Source organism: Poecile atricapillus, chromosome 15, assembly GCF_030490865.1.
Source record: "Poecile atricapillus isolate bPoeAtr1 chromosome 15, bPoeAtr1.hap1, whole genome shotgun sequence".
NCBI lineage: Eukaryota > Metazoa > Chordata > Aves > Passeriformes > Paridae > Poecile > Poecile atricapillus.
This window is the reverse complement of record NC_081263.1, coordinates 3,014,477-3,034,457: the sequence shown is the minus strand read 5'-3', so window position 1 is coordinate 3,034,457 and position 19,981 is coordinate 3,014,477. Positions and strand designations below refer to the sequence as shown.

The 19,981-nt window shown below is 44.2% G+C and overlaps 1 protein-coding gene across 2 annotated transcripts; it reads right to left on the bottom strand.

The window, feature by feature from the left end:
• Window positions 1–12,099: 12,099 nt before the first annotated feature.
• Window positions 12,100–19,750, bottom strand: PCK1 (phosphoenolpyruvate carboxykinase 1). 2 transcript variants are annotated; one of them, XM_058850700.1, is made up of 10 exons: window positions 19,591–19,750; window positions 19,101–19,375; window positions 17,548–17,729; window positions 16,742–16,945; window positions 16,204–16,391; window positions 15,175–15,337; window positions 14,831–15,055; window positions 14,602–14,733; window positions 13,772–13,867; window positions 12,100–13,191 (listed from the first exon to the last, which is right to left on the bottom strand). In XM_058850700.1, exons 2-10 carry the CDS (start codon window positions 19,322–19,324, stop codon window positions 12,737–12,739), a joined length of 1,869 nt encoding a protein of 622 aa, XP_058706683.1. In that variant the 5' UTR covers window positions 19,325–19,375; window positions 19,591–19,750; the 3' UTR covers window positions 12,100–12,736. The 2 variants fall into 2 exon arrangements, with proteins under 2 accessions (XP_058706683.1, XP_058706684.1); XM_058850701.1 differs by having other exon boundaries at window positions 19,101–19,312; window positions 19,591–19,733.
• Between the last annotated feature and the right edge of the window lie 231 nt (window positions 19,751–19,981).

Genomic DNA, 19,981 nt, shown 5'->3' with positions numbered 1-19,981 from the left:
CCTGCCTCTTCCCTTCTCCCTGCCCCTCTCCAAACCCAGACCACCACTCAAATCAGCCGGATTTGCTCTTGGGGCCGTGGCAGCTCACCAGCCTGGCGTGCTGCTGCGATGCTTTGCACCTCCACCCTCTTCAGAATCGCTCTGCAGTCCCCTCCTCACACAGCAAAGCCCCCAGGCCAGCACAACCCCTCTGATTTCTGCAAAACTGGCACAAAAGGGGTGATTTGCAGGGGAGTCGATGTGTCCATGGGTTTGCTCAACCCCCAGCGTGTGCTGCCCTCCCAGAGGAGTGTTTACCTTGGCTGCAGCGCTGGCTCCGTGCACACAGGTGAAATGTTCCTGGACCAAAGGGCAGCCTGGACAGAAGGAATCCAACAGTGGGACAACAAACACGTTACGCCAGCAGCTGAGCTGGAGCTGCATTCCTCGCTGTTTTTGCTTGGCCTGGGTGTCCCTGGGATGGAGGGGGAGCTGCCAAGGGGCCCCTTCTCTTAATTAAAAACAAAGTGTAGTTAGGCTTTATCAGGCTCAGCGTTAATTAACCCGCAGGGATAAAGTCACTTGTTTTAGAGCTGCCTCTTTTCTGGAGCTGCTGGTTGAATTTTTGTGGTCAGTCTTGTATTCACCTCTTTCTGCACTGAATTCCTGACTTGATGGAATTGTTGGGTGAGAGGGACCTTGGGAGGGCTCTGCTCTGGTCTCTGAGCTGTTGCCAGGGCTGTTTTGGGTCAGCTGTGTCTGGATGTGCCCAAGGACAGAGCCTCCTTGGCCTCTCAGGCAGTCTCACTGCATGGCACCAACCCTCCAGGAGGTTCCTGACGTTCACCCTGAACCTGCCCAGGCACCACAGGACAGGGGCTCTGCTCTTCCAGCCTTGCCAGTCCCCTCTGCCTGTTCCCACCTCCGGAGCAGCTGGAGTGAGGCAGCCTGGTAGGTCTGGGGGTTGCCAGTGACATACATTTGTTTTCTAAAGAAATACATATTTCCATAAAAAACAAACTCTGCTGTCTTGGGTCAGCCCTGAGGTCTGCTCAGCCCTTTCCTCACAGGTAGGAGACTGCAGATGTCCCGTGGCTCGGAAATGAAACCTGCCCCGAGAGGAAATGCCTTCCTGGTGCCCAGCTGGGAAGCCTGAACTTTGCTGTTCTTTTTTGAAACATTTATTTTTTAAAATGTAGTTTATCCACCGTTTTGGCTGAAGCTGGACTGGTGAATGCTGCTGGGAAATGGAGTTTGGATTTGAACATTTGCTCTGTGAGCTCTGAAGGGGTGGTGGATCTTTATCCAGTCTCCCTTGGCAACATCTATTTACATGGCTGCACAAGCTGCTCGAGTAGTTACTTCACCCTGGTCTTTTGTTTTGTTTCATTGGAAACCAATATTTTGGCCATGTCAAGGCTTGAATTCTTTTGTGGCATATTTAATCCAGGTTTGATGGCTTGCTGTGGTCCCAGAGGTAGAAAACAAAATAGAAATAAATATGGGGAAGGAACTGATGAGATGTAAAAGAAACTGGGGTGGAAGAAAAAAAAACCAAAAAACAAAAATGTGAAGTATCAGCAATTTGGCAGAAAGCCTCTTGGTTATTTTTTTTTTTTCAAATATGGCTTATGAGACTTCATGAATCTCTGTTTAGAAAGGAGGGAGTGGTGGTCCTGGATTGGGTCTCCCACCTGTCCCTGTGCCCCCAAGAAGGACTCTGGGTGCCTCTTTTTCTTCCCAGTTCTCATCTGTTTTGAGCATAGGTTCTCTAGGTATTTATTTGTATGGGAGCCTGAAGGGGAATTTCACTTGCTGCCTTATCAGCCTTATCTGCTCCTGCCCTGAAGCCAAAGTGGTGAGAGTGTTTTCTTCTCATTTATCTGTGTACCTGCCTTAGTGATTGGCCAGGAGAGATGGGGGATACTGTAGATCTCCAAACAAATCACTTTCTTCCAACCTGCATAATTTGCTAAGTGAAACAAGGGATCAATGCCACTGGATTGTTTATCAGCCTGGATAGGGCACTGCTGCTCCCACTGCAACGTTCACACGCAAATCTGAGCAGCATCTCTTGGAAAGCTTTTATCTGGGATTGATTTTCAGCTAAGATAGGCGTTATCTGCACAAAATAAATGGTTTTTGCCCTGTAACCCACGGTGGTGTTACAGACAGGGCTGCCAAAATAAAGGCAGGCAGAGGGCCAGTTTGCATTTGCCTCTGGGGCTGGGCTGTGCTGGCTCTGAGAGCCAGACTGCAGCTGGGTCCTGCTGGGCTGCTCCAACCTGCCTCCTTCCCTGTCACTGCTCTGCCACCTCCCTGGTGCTCCCAGCCCTCATCCCACCTGCAAAGGCTTGTGTCTTCCTCCTCTCCTTCCCCCATATGGGTGCAGCCATGAGTGACCAGAGCTCAGGACAGTTCCTCCTCTTCCTCACTTCCCACAGGTGCCAAGGGGCTGGGGGGTCCAAGGGGACCCCATCACACCTCCACAGCCCTGCCTTGTGGCTGGCAGCTCATCCTTGGCCCTGACACGGGATAACCTGGCCTAAATAATGGATTGCAAGAGCTGGTCTCACCGTGCAGATCATTTTGCTGCCTTTGTCAAGTTAATCAGTTTACATGTTGACGTTAGGTCAGGAGAGCTCTGTTTACCTTCAATAATTAATCAGGATCAATTAAACACTGGGTAATTGTGAAAAACAGCAAAAGGCAGAATGACCCTCATTTCTTGCCCTTCTTTATCATGTTTAGACAACCCAGTGAACAGCACATTATGCAGAGCTTGGGCAGTGAGAGAGTAACTTACATTTATGTCTGTGATGACAGCTCTGTCCCGAAGGTTTGACCTAATTACTGCGTCTTGTCTCGACTTCTGTCTGGGAGTTATTGTTGCTGTCATTGTGGCAAATGCAGCTAATGAAAACATCCAGTGGTTCTATTAAAATATCATCCTGGTGGGTTGGCTCTGCTGTGCAAGTGCAAATGAATGTTTCTGAATTTCTGGATTTTTTTTGGTGACTTATCACATCACTTTGAAATTATCCTCCAAGAGTTCCAATGAGTATTTTTTTTGGGCGATACATGGTAAGACCAAAGAAGAAACTTCTTGAAAATAATTCTATCGTGTACTTGATTATTATTACAACTCAATACCCGCTAAGAGGAAACTGAAATGCCTCTCACATAGGAGAATTTACAGAGGCTGAGAGTTTTGGCCCTTTTAGTTGATCTTGGAGCTGCTTGGACATAACTTACAGCAGTTTATACAGATATTTCTTAAGCTGTTTATTGCATAAATGAGTTAGTTGAACATGGTAGCAGCCAGTACAGAAAGTGGTTGAAAGGGGCATGGTGTGTCCCAGTGACACAACTTCAGAGAAGCCCTTTGGAGGGAGCTGGGGGCTGCAGGGCCACTGCAGGATGTTCCTGGAAAGAGCTCGTTTCCTTCACTTCCACTGAGTTACAAAACTTGTTTTTCTGTTCTGAGAATCATCAGCACCAAGGGGCCATAAAGATTTTAAAGGACTTCCCTTGGCTCACTCGTAAGGAAGCTCTTTGCAGTGAACTGGTAAATACCTGCTGGTGGCTGGCTGGGCTTCTCCCAGGGCTGGAGCAGGATCAGGTGAGGGTTGCCAGTCCTCTTACCTGGTACAAGAATTACTTTAGGATGATAATCTCTCAGTCCCTGACTTCCAGGAAGAACAGCAAGTTCCTGAGCCATGGGGACTCAGTGATCTTAAAGGTCTTTCCCAACCTGAGTGATTCTCTGGCAGGCTTTGAGAGTAACACAGATTTGCAAGATACTGTAAAATGGGGTCTTCTTTTCTCAGAGTGGGAGACTCTTACCCCAAAGTAGTGAAATCAAATAGTTACTTGCTCAAAAGGGTATGCTCAGAATTGAACAGGCTACACATGAATTATTGTTCTAAAACTCTCTTCTGCTACCCTTCACTCTCATGGAGCCTGACTGTGGTCTGTTGTGACAGTTTTGCTTATTCTTTGTCCTCAGAAATGGCATTTTTATATGGATACATCTACAGATGAGACATTATGAAAAGAATTCTGCAGTGATAGCTCAGTGTTCTTTCTGCTTCTGATGGGGAAATTGCAGAGGGTGTTCTTGGCTGTAATTCCTGGAGATCAACACGTTAATGAAGTAGCCAATGAACTTTGGGTTGGATGTTGCAATGTCCTCGGGCTGTAGCACTTATCTGGATTACTCTTCAGAGAACCCATGTCCTGTCTGCTCCACAGGGAGGTTCACAGAACAGTCCATAAATCCTCAGCAGTGCACACAATGGATTTTGCTTTAATTTATAATCCACCCCAAGCCACAGTACACCGCTCACTTGTTGTTGATGTGGTGCCTGCTGTACTGACATAACCTGTGTGCGATGGACACTGAGATCTCTCCAGGCAATTGTGGCTCCCCTGCAGACCGAGCCCCCCTTCCAGCAGCACAGCACGATGCTCTAACATGCCCAAGGCCTGGAAATATTTATGTTACAGGGACTCCTGGGCTGAGTGTGGCTGGTGTTTGTCCCTGTGTTTTGCACGCTGTGCAACAGCAACAAACCCTGAATTTCAGGAGTGTCAGTACTGGGAGGAATCTGGCTCTGCACACAGGCAGGCTGCAAACCTTCTGTTAACAACAAAACCTCCACAATCACTGACCCACTTCGTTCAGAGGGGTTGCATTCCTTCTCTGAGGTGCTTTGGAGGTTCAGGGATAATGGAATACTCAGCATTATAACCAGAAGCTTGGGGGAGGAGAACAGGCAGTGCTGGGAGCCCTGGATGAGAGCAAAGAGTTAACTTGCACCACTGGTTGCATGACAGCCCCCAGCTGTCTGTGCCTTCCCCTCCAGCACTTTTCTCCATTATTTCATCAAAGCAACAGGCATGGTTTTAATTTTCCATGACTTGCTTATGAAATATGATCCTCTCTGTAATAAAGAAATGATTTGGTTTGTAATGGATACATAAGAAATCAATTTCCTATTTTTAAATTAGGTGGGATTAACAATGAAGCAAACAATAAGCAGAGCAACGTGGGGAGAAGGACGGGAGAAAGACCTGGCAGCCCCCAGTCAGGGCTGGCTGCACTTGGATGTGTTAAAGTGCATTTGTTAATGGCTTCACCAAGGCAGCCACAGCTGTAGTGGTTCTTCAAGTGCATATTCATTTTATGCTTTAAAATCATGATGTTAGGAATATTGCTGGAGATTCATTACTTCCCTTCTGCCTGGCAGTGACATTTAGGGTGCAACATGATTTCTGTTCAAATTCACAGTTTAAAAGAGCTGGCACCTTCATAAATGTCTTGGGAGCAGGGCTCTCCTGCTGTGCCTGCAGCAGGGACAGCATCCAGCAAACACCCTCACCTGGAGCAGAGACTGGGAGATGCTCTCTAGCAACTGGAACAGAAGAAGCTCCCAGCTTCCACTGTCTAAGGGTGTAGCTGTACGTGAGAGCTGCTTGTTTGGAGATAGAGCAGCAGTGTGACACAGCCTGCAGGGAGTTTTGTAGCTGTCATTGCTAGAAACCATCTGCTCCCCCTCCTTTACCTTCCTCCTACAGCACTGAGCAGCGCTGCTCAGGGACCCCCAGGCCAGGCAGTTGTCAGCAGTCCCACAGCCCTGCACAAGACTAATCAGTCCAGTCACCTTCCTGGCAGCTCTGTGCACTGTGGCCCTGAAAAGAAAGCTCTTTCCAGTCCTTGCTGTAGTGAATATTCCCAGTGCCTAGCAATTCTGTGCTGGTGTGCCATGTGTCATGCTGGCAGAGCAGTCCATCTGGTGAGGTCCACTGGAGGGATCTGAGGGGCACAGGGATTAACCTTTAGCCTCTCAAGATGCTCTGTGTGTTGTTTTATCCCCTGGGTTCCCTGGGAAATTCACCTCCCGTGTAGCACGAAGCGGGCACGGTGCTGGCAGGGCATGTGCAGGGGGCCTTTGGGCTGCCCAGGCACAGATATTTGCTCCAGGACACAGCTCCTTGGAGCTGCAGGAGCCTTGGAAGGCAGATTGCCCTTTAGACCTTGGACTGCAGACGGCTGATCCAGGCTCCTGCCAAGCCACAGCGAGCGCTGCCGGCGCGTTCTCGTGCTGTTGACAGCTGTGCTGCTCCTCTGCCTTCCTGCATGTGCGGGGAACTCGGGGATCAGCGTCCCTGGAGCTGTCAGCTCGGGGGGTTTTGGGGGTGGAGAGTGGTCCTGAGGGTACCGAGCCTGTCTGAGTCTGTCCCCCTCAGCAAATCACCAAATTGCAGCGGGGACTTGCCAGAGCTGCTCTTCTGGTGCCAGCAACTGCTCCTGGCCCAGCTCCACGTCTGTGCTAAGTGGCTTTGGAGCTGCCCCAGGGGTCTGTCACGGGTTGGAATTAAGAGTTGCATTTGGCTGGCTGGTCTGTCTTTCCTTCCTGGATGCAGTTGCTTTTTTTAGCTTATCTTGGTTCTGCATGGGTTTGTGAGTTCCTGCTGAAGTCTCTAACAAGATTTGTATGGTGGCTTCTTTTTCCTCCAAGCAATCATAATTTGGCCAGAAATAAATGTCTGCAAAAATCTTTTTAAAGTCTCTCCCTCATGTAGGTTTCTGCAGCCTTCTTGAGAGACAAGCCGTAAAAACTGATGGGACTTTTGGAAATGGTTGGTGGGACTTCTAGGACTGGGCAGGAGTCCAAACAATTTCTTGTAATCTTCTCCACACAGATCTGTTATTGCTGGGGCAGGTACCAGATGCATTATCACTACTAATCTCCTTCAAGGGTGGAGGGGTGCCTGAGTGTAGATAACTATGATGAAATAGAGCCAGAATTCTGTCTTTATAGAATAAAGACCAAGAAAACTCCACGGAATCCAAGGTTTGCTTCTACTTATTAGTGTCAGAAGGCTATTGTTTTTGTACTCTAAGACCACCAGTCAACCCACAGCTCTCAAAGAGCCTCCCCCTCCCTTTCCCCACTCTTGTCCTAGTTTGAATTTATAGCTAATTTATAGCCTTTTTTCTCCTATTGGTGACCTCTGGAGTTGGACATAACTGTTGGTAGTATCCCTTTGATAGGCAAAACCAGGCTGAATGTGGGGTTTTTTGCCAGGGTTTGTTTTTGTGCAGATTCTTTTGGTCAGCACCAAAGCCAGCAGGAGCTCTGCTGTCCAGCTCCACTGTCCTGGCCGTGTGGCTCTCCATGAAGTTGTTATTTAAGGCAATCCAGGGACTGAGGTGGGACAAAAGTCCAGGCACACTTAATTAGTCTGGGCAGACCTGATTGAGCTGCAGGAAAAGGAACAGGGGTCAGGGTGCTCCGTGAGGGTCAAGGCAGAAGCTTCCCGTGGGTCTCAGCACCTTTCTGGCTCCTGCCAGCAGGAATAACTCCTGGGAGAGTTGTACCCCTCGTGATTCCACCTCATTCAAAGTCACCCCACTTCTGCAGCATTACTGGACATGGATGGTGATGCTGCTCACCCTGTGGGTGGGAATTTGTCTCCATGCCCCTTGCAAGGCTCTGCTGGTTTCCCAGCCAGATGAACTGCCTTCATCTTGCAGCTTTAGGTTTCGGTCTCTTTCCAACCTTGGATAAATTTAAAGCCGCTATTCATAGCTGCTCTCAGGATCTGGAGCTCCAGAACACCATGGGAAGTTTCTCATCTGTTCAGGAAGACACAGATAAATATAGTGATGGTTTCCAGTGTGTAAAACGAGGTTTTGTTGTTCTATTCACGTTCAGAGCTGGCATTTGTGCTGTTGCTGTGCCAGCCTCCACCATGGTGGCAGGTCCTTTCTAGGATTTCTGATGAGATGGGAAGGATGGCAAATTCAGACTATCAGTTTAGTTTAAAGCCCACAGATCTGTACCCAGCCGGGGTAAGATCTATTTCTTGTGAGCCTAGGAGCTATTTTCTGTGGAGGATGAGCTTAGTTTGTGCTGGAGAACAGCTGTTTATCAGGATCAAGTTTCTGGGAGGGACTGTTCCTTGGCCATCTCAACCTGGGAAATGGCCTTGAGATGCCTTACAAGAAAAGGAACAAAAACTACATTCTTGGTTCAAAATAAGAGCAAAACCAACAAAAATGGAACGCAGCAGTTTACAAAGGGATTTTTTTGTTGAATAAAAGGCCTTGAGGCTGCATAAAAAACAGCACAAAAACTTTGATATGCTCCTTCGGGAGGATTAAACCAGATGTTTTCCCTTTTCCAATGGCCAGCATCTGACATTTCCAAAGAAGACACAAAGAACATTTCTGGGACGTGTATTAGAAAAAGTTCTGCTCACAGCTGATCAGCTTGAAGGAAAGCTGAAGGTAGAATCATCTCAGAACCTATGTCTGGTCACATTTACACTGGAGAAAAGGCATGGCCTTTTATTTGGACCTTTTTTTGGGACAGTGTGAGGAGGAGAAAAACAAATTTCAAGGTGATTGTCACTGATGACATCAAAGGCAGAACAAAGCCTTCAACACTGGGTGGGGATAACTCAGAGATCTTTTGTATGGCCTCTTACAGCAAAGGCACCATAACCAGGTTTTTGTTTGCAAGGATCAGACACAGCCTGAGTTTTGCATATTAGTAAATGTGGATTTCTGCAATTTGCTCACAAAATCCTTCTCTGGTAAAGTTTTGCAGCCAACATATCCATGGTGGCTGCAGAACACAGTAAAGGAATACAATAGCAATTAGGGATTTTTTCTTTCTCATTTTCCCCACCTAGCTGTTTTGCATAAGGACACACAGATGGGGCAGGACGTGGTTTGGAATCTCGGTGCAGGGGATTTGCCAACACTCATTTGACCAGTGTGCCCTTTTGTACTGCTGAGGTTAAACCTCTGCCAGAAATGTTCTCCATGATCAACACTAACAATTACTAATTTGGAGTTCAGAGTGCTCTGCTTTGCCATCCACAGCAGCATTCCCACAACTTTCCAGCCAGGTACATCTCTAGTTACAATAATTCTCTTTCAGTTGGGGAGCTGACTGACTATACTGCCGCAAGTATGGAATAAATCATGTTACTATGGTAGCCAAGGTTTTTGGAAAACAGCATTTCCCAGAGCACAAATGCCATTTCTCTGAATTTTGCTTCTTTTCCTGAAAATAGCATCCCAGAATTGTGAGAGGTTTGAAGTTGGGTTTCACTATTTTCCAACACGAGTTCTGCAGCAAGCAGGACTCTGCTTTTCTGGTTTATTTATTTCTTTGGCTTAACCTTCACAATGTTGACAGAATCCAGGTACGTGGATATCTCATATACTCAAGCTAATTACTGCTGAGACTGACATCTGAGAAGGGGATTTGAAGGAACAAGACAAAACACAGTCAAAACTTGACCTTGAAACATGAGAAATGAGTCCCAGGGATGGCATCAGGCTTGGAGGCTTCTCAACCCATGCAAGGATTGGGCCAAGGTCTAGGTCTGAGCTCTGGATTTATCTGTGCTAACAGGAGCACTTGGCACTGAGGCCAGACTTCTTGCCCAAGGGATTGTGCTAAACTTAAGGTAGTTGAGCACAGCCTTCCCTGGATGTGGTGCATCCTTCACACTGTTCCTGTCCAGGGAATCATGGTGCAAACAAAGTACCAGAGATCGTACCCTCAAGAGCATTAATGGTTAAACTGTGATTTTAATTTTGTCTCTCTTCTTCTGAGCCACCGGTACATCCACAAGTGTTTTAACAAAGTATTTTGTTTCTCACTTCCCAGAATACCAAGTGCATTTCATAACACAGCTGTTGCAAATGTTATGGCTCTGTACACTTCATGTGTTAGTCTTGCCTGTGCTTCCCTCCTCTGAATCACATTTAATAGGCCAAGTTTTATATTTCTCTACTAATTTGTTGAAATTTATTGCATTTGTTGCCTTCCCCTCTTTCTTTTGAAAATCAGGGGATCTTCCAAATTTCAATTTAAAAGCATTTTGTTTTTATGGAGCATAATATTTGTTGGAGGGAGAAGAGTTGAGATCATAATCTGGCACAGTTGACTAAGTTTCTAAATTTTAAACCACCGCCTTCTCCTTTTTTAAACATTTTCTCTGCCAATACTAAACATTTTGATCATTCAAAATGTAAATTGTACTCCCCATAGATGCTGATGGGTTGAGGATATATTTACATACAAAGGAGCTGTCGAATGACTCACGCAAAAACTCATTTTCTTGTTCCCATTCTTAAGAGTACAGCAGGTTTTCCCCCCATTTTCTGGTTTCCGGAATGATCTGTGTCTCTGAGCAGTTTTTCAAAAGGTGCATGTGGTTAAAATGTGTGCAGTGGGAGGACCAGAAATGGTTTAAATATTTTTTTGCCAGAGGAGCTCGTGATAGGCACTGTCCACGAGTTGTGTTGTGTTACGTGGAAAAAACACCCAGAGCAGAACCTGAGGGCAGTGGTGGTCAAAGGAAGGAAAATTCCCTGATTTCTTGGAGCGAGGAAGAGGGAGCAGGGGTTTAGTCAGAACAGGAAAGGCAGTGTTTTGGGCTGGGTAAGATGTTCTCAAGGCAGTTTGCACTTTATAACACCAGTGTTGCTAGAGCTGGGCGTGTGCTGTAAGACCTCAGTGATGGTATCTATATCTCATAAAATATAGCATTTTATGGGAGAAGTGTCACTTGGTTTTCCCATGTCCATATGCCTGCTGGGCTTGGGCCCCTGGCACGGATTCCTCTGGCAGGAAGTCAGATTCGTTTCTTTGGAACACTCCTTTGAGCCTGGTTGTGTTTGGGAAGGCAGAGCAGCACACTGGAGTGCTCAGAGAGCTCTGGAAAGCCCTGAGCTTCTGTACATCTCCTGGGCAGTGTTTCAAGCTGTGCCTGGAACACTTTTGCACCGCTCAGGGCTGGGATCCTCTCCCGAGGCCCACAGGAAACCCTCAGGCTGTAACTGGCCATAAGTCTGATATCACCATGACAGATGTCTTCAGCTCTCCTTGCTCCTCCTCAGACGTATCCAAATACCAGTCCAGTGCTGTCACACAAGTTTTGAATGGCCCAGGCTTTTCATCAGCTTTTTATAGAATTACTTTATTAACAGCTTTATTTTATACACTTGATAGTAATGAATCTGAGGAGTGCATATTCCAGTCTTCCTTGGCTCACTTCCTCTGACTTATTAACTGACTTCCACCCTGATTTTTCTGTAAATTTGGAGCCCACTCAAGAGGACACATATAGGCGACCCTATAGGAGATGCAGATGTGATTTTGATCACCTCCAGAGAGGCTGCACCACTCTCCTCCACTTCCACCACAGCTTTCCATTGCCTGTTCTTTGTGTGACCTGTGCATTGACTTGGGCTCTATTATTCACTTCAGAACTGAAAATGTTTGTGTTAAGCCTTCAACATGGGGTCAAGGGGTAGTTAGAGCCTTTTCAGATTATGTGACCTCTCCTAGCAAACTTTGAAGGGCAGTTGTTGACCAGCCCTGGCACTGTTTGTTCTGCAAGGAAGCAGGGTCTGTAAAAAGGCTTATTACACAATGTAAGTGATTTTCTTTTTGCTAAGCAAATATTTGCAATATGTTTTGGGAGATCAAGCATTCAAAGTGAAAAAGCAGGATACCCGCCAGGGATGTGGGAAGCACATAAATGACACCTCTAATGGGGAGAACATGGGCTGGTTTTAGTGTCTTGGCTCTACAAGGAAGCCAGCACAGGTTCCTACCCTGATTTTCATTGAGCTCTAAGGCTTTAGGCATCCCGACAAATCTGGAAAACTTTTTCCCAAATTGTCTTTACTTCAACAGCTGCACTCATTACTCTTGCAAAAGCCAAGGTACTGTGGAACAGGGACAAATCCCATGACTTTAATAAATGAGCAAGGTCCTAATATGGGGCTTTCCTAGAGGGTAGTTTATTTTATAAATGTCTGCAGTAACTAACAGTGCCCAGTTATGGGGAGTGTGTCACCATCTGGATGACTGCTCACAGCTGGTATCACAATTTTTGGATCATTCCTTTGGCTTGCATGGAAGTTGCAAAGACAGTATGTGGCTTAAACTAGTTGGCTCAGGAGTAGCAGCTCAACTCTAGTGAGCATCTAACTTCCACATGTGCATCTCTCCCTGTGCTGAGGTACTGACAGGAGCCTCAATTTATATGCATGCAGTTTATAAACAGCAAGAATACTGGAAATGAGGTAATATTTTGTATAAACATTTATTTTATAGTTTAAGAACAAGCCATTCAAAACATCTGGAAATCACAGGAACATGAGTAATATATAATAGCAATATCTTAAATATGCATTAGTAATATAAAGTCATCTTTCACTCTGATAGAAGTTACAACTTCATTTTTCTAAAAAGTATTTAAGACATGAAATATGTTTAGGTAATACATATATACAGCATCTAATTTTCTCTCTTCTTTCGAGTGGAGTCTGAGACTCCAGAGGTTTCTGTGATGGAAACAATGTGCTACAACTTGAAGGCTGGATTGGTTTGGATTGTATATGCAGAACTAGGCAAATAATTTACACCCATCTTGGCTCTGTGTGCATGTAAGTGACAGAGCATGGTTTTCAGACCCTGTGCACGTGCACTCCCACAGCTGCTCACCTATTCACAACAACCGATGTAGTTATAAATCATTAGGTCTGGAGTTATTTCTAGAATGTCTCTGTATCTATATCCTAACTAAGCTATGACCTACTTTCATTATAACCCCCTGCCCATCAGTGTGCTGTTATGCTTCCAGTGGTGATTTGGTAAAATGTGTTTGCCCTGTCTAAGTACGTGCGAATTGATAAATAATTATGGATTTGATCAGCTTACAGCTGTTTTATCCTCATCTCTAAGGCAAGCAATTCCCTTTCTATTTCATAGGGAAGGTCAGCGTTAACTTGCACTTCAAAATACTGCTTGATTTCTTCCACCTCCTTTTCCCAGAACTCTTTTGAGATATCAAACAGTTCGGTCAGGTTGACATCTTCTAAACCCTTCAAGTTCAAAGCAGCATCAGTAGGGATGTAACCTATGGCAGTTGGTTTGGCAGAGGCTTTCCCTTCAATTCTGTTGAACATCCACTCCAGCACACGGGAATTCTCTCCGAAGCCAGGCCACAGGAATTTCCCTTGGCTGTCTTTCCGGAACCAGTTAACGTGAAAGATCCTGGGTAGTTTTGCAGCTGGACGATGGGCCATGCTCAGCCAGTGGGCCAAGTACTTGCCAAAGTTGTAGCCAAAGAAAGGCCTCATGGCAAATGGATCGTGCATAATGATCTTGCCTGTTTGAAACACAGATGGAGAAGGTAAGGGAATAAATAACACATTTATTCTAAAGCACAATGATTCAGATCCTCCCAGGGTTTAGTACCCACGATCCCTTCACCACCCTCCCGAACCAAAGAGCTTTAAGAAACAACACAAGCATTATCCTTGATGCACAAAAGGCACAAATTAAATTAATTTTTGTTATTAAATTTCTTAAATCTCAGGTCAAGCAGCTTAAATGAAGATCCTCAAGAGATGGCTATCATTCATGCATTTATGTTGAGCTCTAGCAGAAGAGAAAAATTAAATTTGTCTATCCCAGACTGTAACAAGAACTCCCTGTCAAGGCTTCTGGCAACCCTGTGCCTGCATCCTGTTCTGTATGCTGGCCACCTAAGGGATTATTTTGCTTAATTTGACTTTTACAGAGAATTTGGCTGTTAATTCCAGTACAAATATTTTCTATTGTGAAAATGCACAGGTTGCAAAATTAGCTGCCAAGACTGAAATGTGAAAGAGCAGGGGGAAGGAGAGGGCAGGCAGTCCAGAGGGGCCTTCTTTTAATACAGGTAGGCAGATTAAATTTTGATTTACCTTTGTGCTCAGCAGCTGCTGTTGCTTCAGATCTCATGGCTGCTCCTACAAATACTCCATGCTTCCAGTTAAAGGCCTCATATACAAGAGGGACACCTATAAAGAACAAAATCACTTCAGTAATTAGAGGTCCAGAAATATTTTTATGACAGGTTTTGCTGTCTGAGTGCTGAATGTATGTTACTGGATAATGTATTCTATTTTTTCCTGTTTTGTTTTTTTTTTTTTTATCAGTTTATTTCCTGCTCTCTTACAGCAAAGAAGTTTAAATGAATGCTTTCAAAACTGGCTACTGATTACTGAACACATCCAGTGAGATATAGCTGGGACATCAGAATCTCCAGCAGATTTTAGTGGAAATAGAATCTGGTCCTGTGGTCATATTAGACTCAGACCTAGCATTACTTCTATTTCTTTTCCAACTTTAGGTGACCTTTAGCAGAACAATTTATTTTACTTCCTTTCCTTTAAACTATCTAAAACGGATTAATTTCTCTTACAATTTCCTAACTGAACCACTTAAACTACAGGCAAATTGAGACCAATACAGCCATTTTATACGTGTCTACTACCCAAGTTAGTGGGTCCTGATCTCCCTCCAGCCCATTATTATTATTACCTGCTTTGTGTTAACATCAAACAACTCAGACACTCCAGCACCAGTGGCTGGAAGTGTGTGTGCCAAAGGCTAACACGGAGAAATTGGACTAATGTGGTTATTTCCTTGCTTTTGCAGCTGTGAAAGCAAAACCTGTGTCTACACCCAGCTGTGTGTCAACCCTTCTGTGGGCAGCACTTCAGCCTGGAAACGTGGCTGCTGCATCTCTTACCAGCTGGTCTGCGGCCTCCAAAAATGATCCCTTCGATGGGAACGCCTTCGGGGGACTCCCACGCAGGATCCATGATGGGGCACTGCCTGGCTGGGGAGCAGAACCTGGAGTTGGGGTGAGCACAAGGTTCTCCTGCAGAGAATAAAAAGGTCATGATGGCAGAATTAACTTCAGTCTATTCATTAATTTAAAAGAAAGCCAAGAGAGGGCCATGGTGTGGGCCAGGTACCGTTGTCTGGGGTCCAATCCTTGTTCTTCCATGAGGTCACTGTCACTCCAGCTGGCAGGGGCTCATCAATGCCTTCCCAGTAAACACCTCCATCACTGGTTTCTGCCACGTTGGTAAAGATGGTGTTCTTGAAGATGGTTTTAATAGCATTGGGGTTTGTTTTGACTGAGGTTCCAGGGGCGACACCAAAAAAGCCATTTTCGGGATTGATTGCCCTTAAGTTGCCTGGAAGTTAAATGACAAAATATAAGTAAATCATACTGATTTAATTCTATCCAGAAGTTTATAGCATGTCTTACTGCACCTACAGCAACCTGCAAAACATTCCAATTTAATTTCCATACCTTGTTCATCAAATTTCATCCAGGCAATATCATCACCCACACACTCAATTTTCCATCCTGGCAGGCTTGGGTTCATCATGGCCAAGTTGGTTTTTCCACATGCACTTGGGAATGCTGCAGCAAAGTACTTCTTTTTACCTTCTGGATTGGTAATTCCCAGGATCTATTGAAAAATTAATGCAGCTATTAAACACAGTCTTTTTTTCTTGCAATTTTCATTTTGGAGATTGTCTCCCAGCAAGTAGAAATGATAAAATATTTAATTATGCACATTTGTTCCTACAGAAGAAGCACCACATAATATTGTTGACAAATACTTCAAGCTGTATTTTTTAAATCAGAGAGTCAACTCTTCTTGCCATTAGAATGTCTGTAGGAAATTCTTATATTTTTTTTTAAATGTTAGGTCTGTATGTAATAATTTTTTGTGGTTGTTGTTGATTAAAGACCATATACATCTGTGTTTCTATGTTGAGACAGAAGAAAACCAGGCAATATTCTTTTGGTTGCACAAGTGGAGTGAAGGGAAAGCACTTTGTGCATTGATTCTTCTGCTCTTCTCAAACAAAATTTTTTCTAAGGCTATTATCTTATGCACTTTGAAATACTTTTCAGTGGTATTTTATGGTGGTAGAATGTTTAAATGACAATAGAAATTAAAGCCAGAAAGTTACACAGCAGAACTCCCTTAGAAAATATGATATTTGCAGGTTCTTGAGTTCACAGACCCCTTTATAATTTGGCTCAGTGATGATGTTCAGGCTCTGCTTATGTACATGGGTCTGCCTACAAGAAGTCCCTCTCAGAAGTTCAAATCTTTTCTGCCATTACAGGTCCTATTTTAAATGTTTAGTACTTGGCCTTGCAAGGCTCTCATGAGCCTGGCATGTGACAGATTTCCTATCTAAAGTTACAGGACTATCCATATGAGACATCAATTTCATTGATGGCGAGACGGGTGATAGATTTATGTGGCCTTAATTTGGGGTTTAACGGCTGTTCAAGCACACAAGATTTAATAGCTCTTACCAGCATGTGCTCTGCGAGCCAGCCCTCCTCTTTGGCCAGTCTGCTGGCAATTCGGAGAGCAAAGCATTTCTTCCCCAGCAAGGAGTTTCCTCCGTAGCCGCTGCCAAACGAAATGATCTCCCTGCGATCCGGGAGATGAGCAATCAGCGTCAGCTCCGGGTTGCACGGCCAGTTGTTGATTAATGGCTCTGCAGAACAGAATGTTGTACATGAATGCAGCAATTTCCATGCTTGATCATGCTGTTGTTTCATCAGCATCGAGCCTCTGACAGCAACCCACACCAGATGCTTCAAGGAAATCCCTGGTAAGTACTAGGGATAATAATCTCCCTTCAATCAAACTCTCGTTGAGCTTTGATTCCTTTAGCTGAGTTTTGAACCTAGTGTTGTTACAGAACCACCCTGGTCTTCTGTGGTGAAGGTGTCCCATGTGCTGAGGACATGCAGTCAGCTCCAAAAACAGCCCTGGGAATTTCCAGGGGTTTTTAAAGGCTCCTGGGGTTTTAATGGCTCCTGGGGTTTTTTTTATGGCTCTTACCTTTTAGTGGCAGAGGGCATCCAACTGAGTGAAGGCATTTTACAAACTCCCCATTGCCCAGGGCTTTCAAAACATCTGTTCCCATCCGTGTCATGATCCTCATGCTGGCCACCACATAGGGCGAATCCGTCAGCTCGATCCCAATCTTGGACAAAGGTGACCCAATAGGTCCCATGCTGAAGGGGATGACATACATTGTACGTCCTGGAAAACAGGGAGGAGCAAGATGTGGCCATGAGCAAAACAAGGAACATTTTGAAGTAACCTTTATTAACACGGAGGTTGTTTCTCAGTCTTTTAAAAGCTGTCATGTGGGAGCTTCTGGTGATGTTTAAAGAGCTGTAGCTTTCTGTTTGTCTAACTGTGTAGCAAGAAGTTTTATCTTAAATGCTGAAAGCAGCAGTTCAGACAGATTGTCTAGCCAGGAATAACGGGGGTGAAGGCTGAGTTCTGTGTTAGTGTAAATCCTTAAATCTGAAATTATTCCTGTGAATGGGATATCCTTCATTCTCGTCTCACTTCCTATCTGCTCCACAGTTACTGTGTGACTGAACCAAGTCCCACAGATTTTTGTACTTTGCCACTCTTTAGGAAAACAAGAGTTCTGGAAAGAGACAGAGGACTGTCCTTGCCCAGGTATTCGGGTCCATACTAAAGATCTGCTTTAAACCACTGAAGTTACTGTCGGGGGTATAAAGCTAAATCTTCAGCTCAATTTGTTCTTTAAAGATTACAGTAACTTGCAGCAGTAGCAAATGTCTCAGCAATGCTAAAAGTTCAGGGTCAATCATCTTTTTCTTGCCTACCTTGCATGCAACCTGGGAACCTGGTGTTGAAGGCTTTCTCAAAATCTTCCTCAGACATCCAGCGCCCCAGCTGGCTTGTTCCAGTTTTAGGCATGGGAGTGGTATCTCTCTGCTCTTGAGTGATGATGACAGTTTTGCTCTCAATTCTTGCCACATCTCTTGGATCAGTGAGAGCCAACCAGCTGCATTTCACCAAAAATCAAGAAATTAGACTTTAATTATCAATATAGCATTTTTACCCTTCTGTGGGACCACTTTAGCACAATAGGCTGCTAAAACAATGCTTTGTAAGGCAGAAATTAGTGACAAAGCAGTATAACAGATAATCTCAAAAATCAGTCAGATGCATACTCTCATACAAATTGTTTGAAGACTTTCCAGTAATAACAACAAATTATATGGCCTAGGAAATTCTTGTTACATGTTAATACTCCTTTGCCTCTTATCTCAGCCTTATTCTCTGTTGCTAACTTTCAGGAAGAAGTTAATCTTGTTTAATTCTTATTCTCATCAGTGTGGAGTTGTTTTGTATGGGAACCACAAAATGATGCCTCAAGCTAAGTGGATGCCAAGGAAAGTAGTTTAAGTGTTGGTGTAAGTGCCAGAGGGATCAGAACCCAGCTTAGTGTATTGGCATAGTCCCTTAAGTTAGAGGCATCACAAAGGAAATACTGAGTATAAGCACGATCATTAAAAGTGAAGGAGTTTATTAAAGGGGATTCTTTTTCCCCTCTAAGGAATTTTTGCCATCTATTTACAATAGAGGCGATTGTTTTACATTTTCACCTCTGTGTATCGAAATTTTCCACGAGTATAAAAATGTTCTAGTTGGGCTGTCATAACCATCATCACTACAGCTAAGCATATAATTAACAATGAATAATTTATCTGGTGAATCTTGCCCTTTTCTCTCCCAAATAGTCTGCAAACAGATTGCCAAATTCCTGCACTTAGTTATTCAGAAGTCTTTGCAGATTTCTCCCATGAAGATCTCGTGGTTGGCACATAATTCTCGAGTATGCACTTGTTGTTAATATTCTCCTTTCATGTTCAGTTAGTTGGGAGAAATGATGAAATATTTGAAAAAAGTATTTGCAGAATACATTAGAGTCAAAGCTCATCGGCACGATATGAATAATGCCTGTACTGAATAATATTTGAACACCCACAGACCTATTTGAATGCCACAAAAAAGTGTGTGATGAATAAACTAATTGGCTAAAATAGTAGAATTCTTCAGAAGATTTGCTCAATAATATTTAGCCATTGCTAATGATAAGTTGCATAAGTCTCATGACATTTTTTCAGTCCCCTGATGTAACTAATCAATAGAGAAAGTGTACAGTTGATAGTCCAATTGAATAATATGCTTTATGCTAATTTTTAGAGGAAAAAGTTTGCTTTTCCTGAGTATTTCACCTATGTAAGCTAAAGTTCCAAAATGTTCATGGAAAGCAAATATTGGAGAGTTATAAGAAGTTTTTAAAGTAAGCAGGATAGAAAATGAATTTTCCAGTTCTGAGATGATACTTGACTTCATTTAGGCTACTCACCAGTTCTCATACTTGTTCAGCTTCTTGATCATGCCTTGTTCTACCATGATGTCCAGGATTTTTTTGTTCTCTTCTTCCGAGCCATCGCAGATGTGGATGCACTCAGGCTGGCACAGCTTGGCATTGGTTTCGATGAAATCCCTCGCTTCCGGAGACAGACTCTCCAAATCCCCCTGGACAACCTTGGGCATGACGTTCATCTCGGCTTTCAACTGTGGAGGCATTATTGAAGCTGTTGTGGATCTTGTTGATGGCTGTAAAATACTGATCACAATCTAAAATCAAATAGATTAGGTGTGTTAGCATACTTTACATTCTAACCAGTGTCACAAAGCCTAACAACATATAGCAGAAAGAATTTGCAGTGGACTTGATTAAGGACTGCTTTAAATCAAGGTAGGGAATTTGGACCACTGCTAATTTCAAGGTGGAAAAAATAGAATTAATTCTACTAATTTAAGGTGGAAAAAATAGAGGCAATTCTACTTACTGTCTATGCAAGGTGGAGCTGGATGCCAGAGAGGATTTTGCTGTGCCTTTCAGTTGAGCCCGTTTCACTTGCCTTGGAGCTCTCTCGCAATTGCTGCTTTCCAAGGATGCGCCTCCTTCCTTAAATATTCTTTGTGGTAGTGTCCATCCCACCAGTTGAGGTGAGAGAGGCTTGTCCTTTACATCACCACTGGATGTGTCTTGGGACAGTGCCACTGACATTGTCATCGTGCAAAGTTGTCAACAAAGCAGCCCTGGCGGGCTAATCATTTAACAGGCTTGATTAATGAATGCTGAAAGCGGAGGTTCTTAGCCCACGGGTTTGCTGGTTTGAAGCAGTTACAAAATTTAGCAGTTTAACCAAACTTCGATCCAATTTGGCTTTGAAATCA

What these genes read in the sequence shown, in the direction of transcription:
- PCK1 (XM_058850700.1), bottom strand. Translation starts at nt 19,324, where the DNA reads ATGCCTCCACAGTTGAAAGCCGAGATGAACGTCATGCCCAAGGTTGTC. An exon ending in CTGAACAAGTATGAGAACTG is followed by an intron (nt 17,730 to 19,100) that starts GTGAGTAGCCTA and finishes GGTGAAATGCAG; the next exon opens with CTGGTTGGCTCTCACTGATC. An exon ending in GATGAAATTTGATGAACAAG is followed by an intron (nt 15,056 to 15,174) that starts GTATGGAAATTA and finishes TTTAACTTCCAG; the next exon opens with GCAACTTAAGGGCAATCAAT.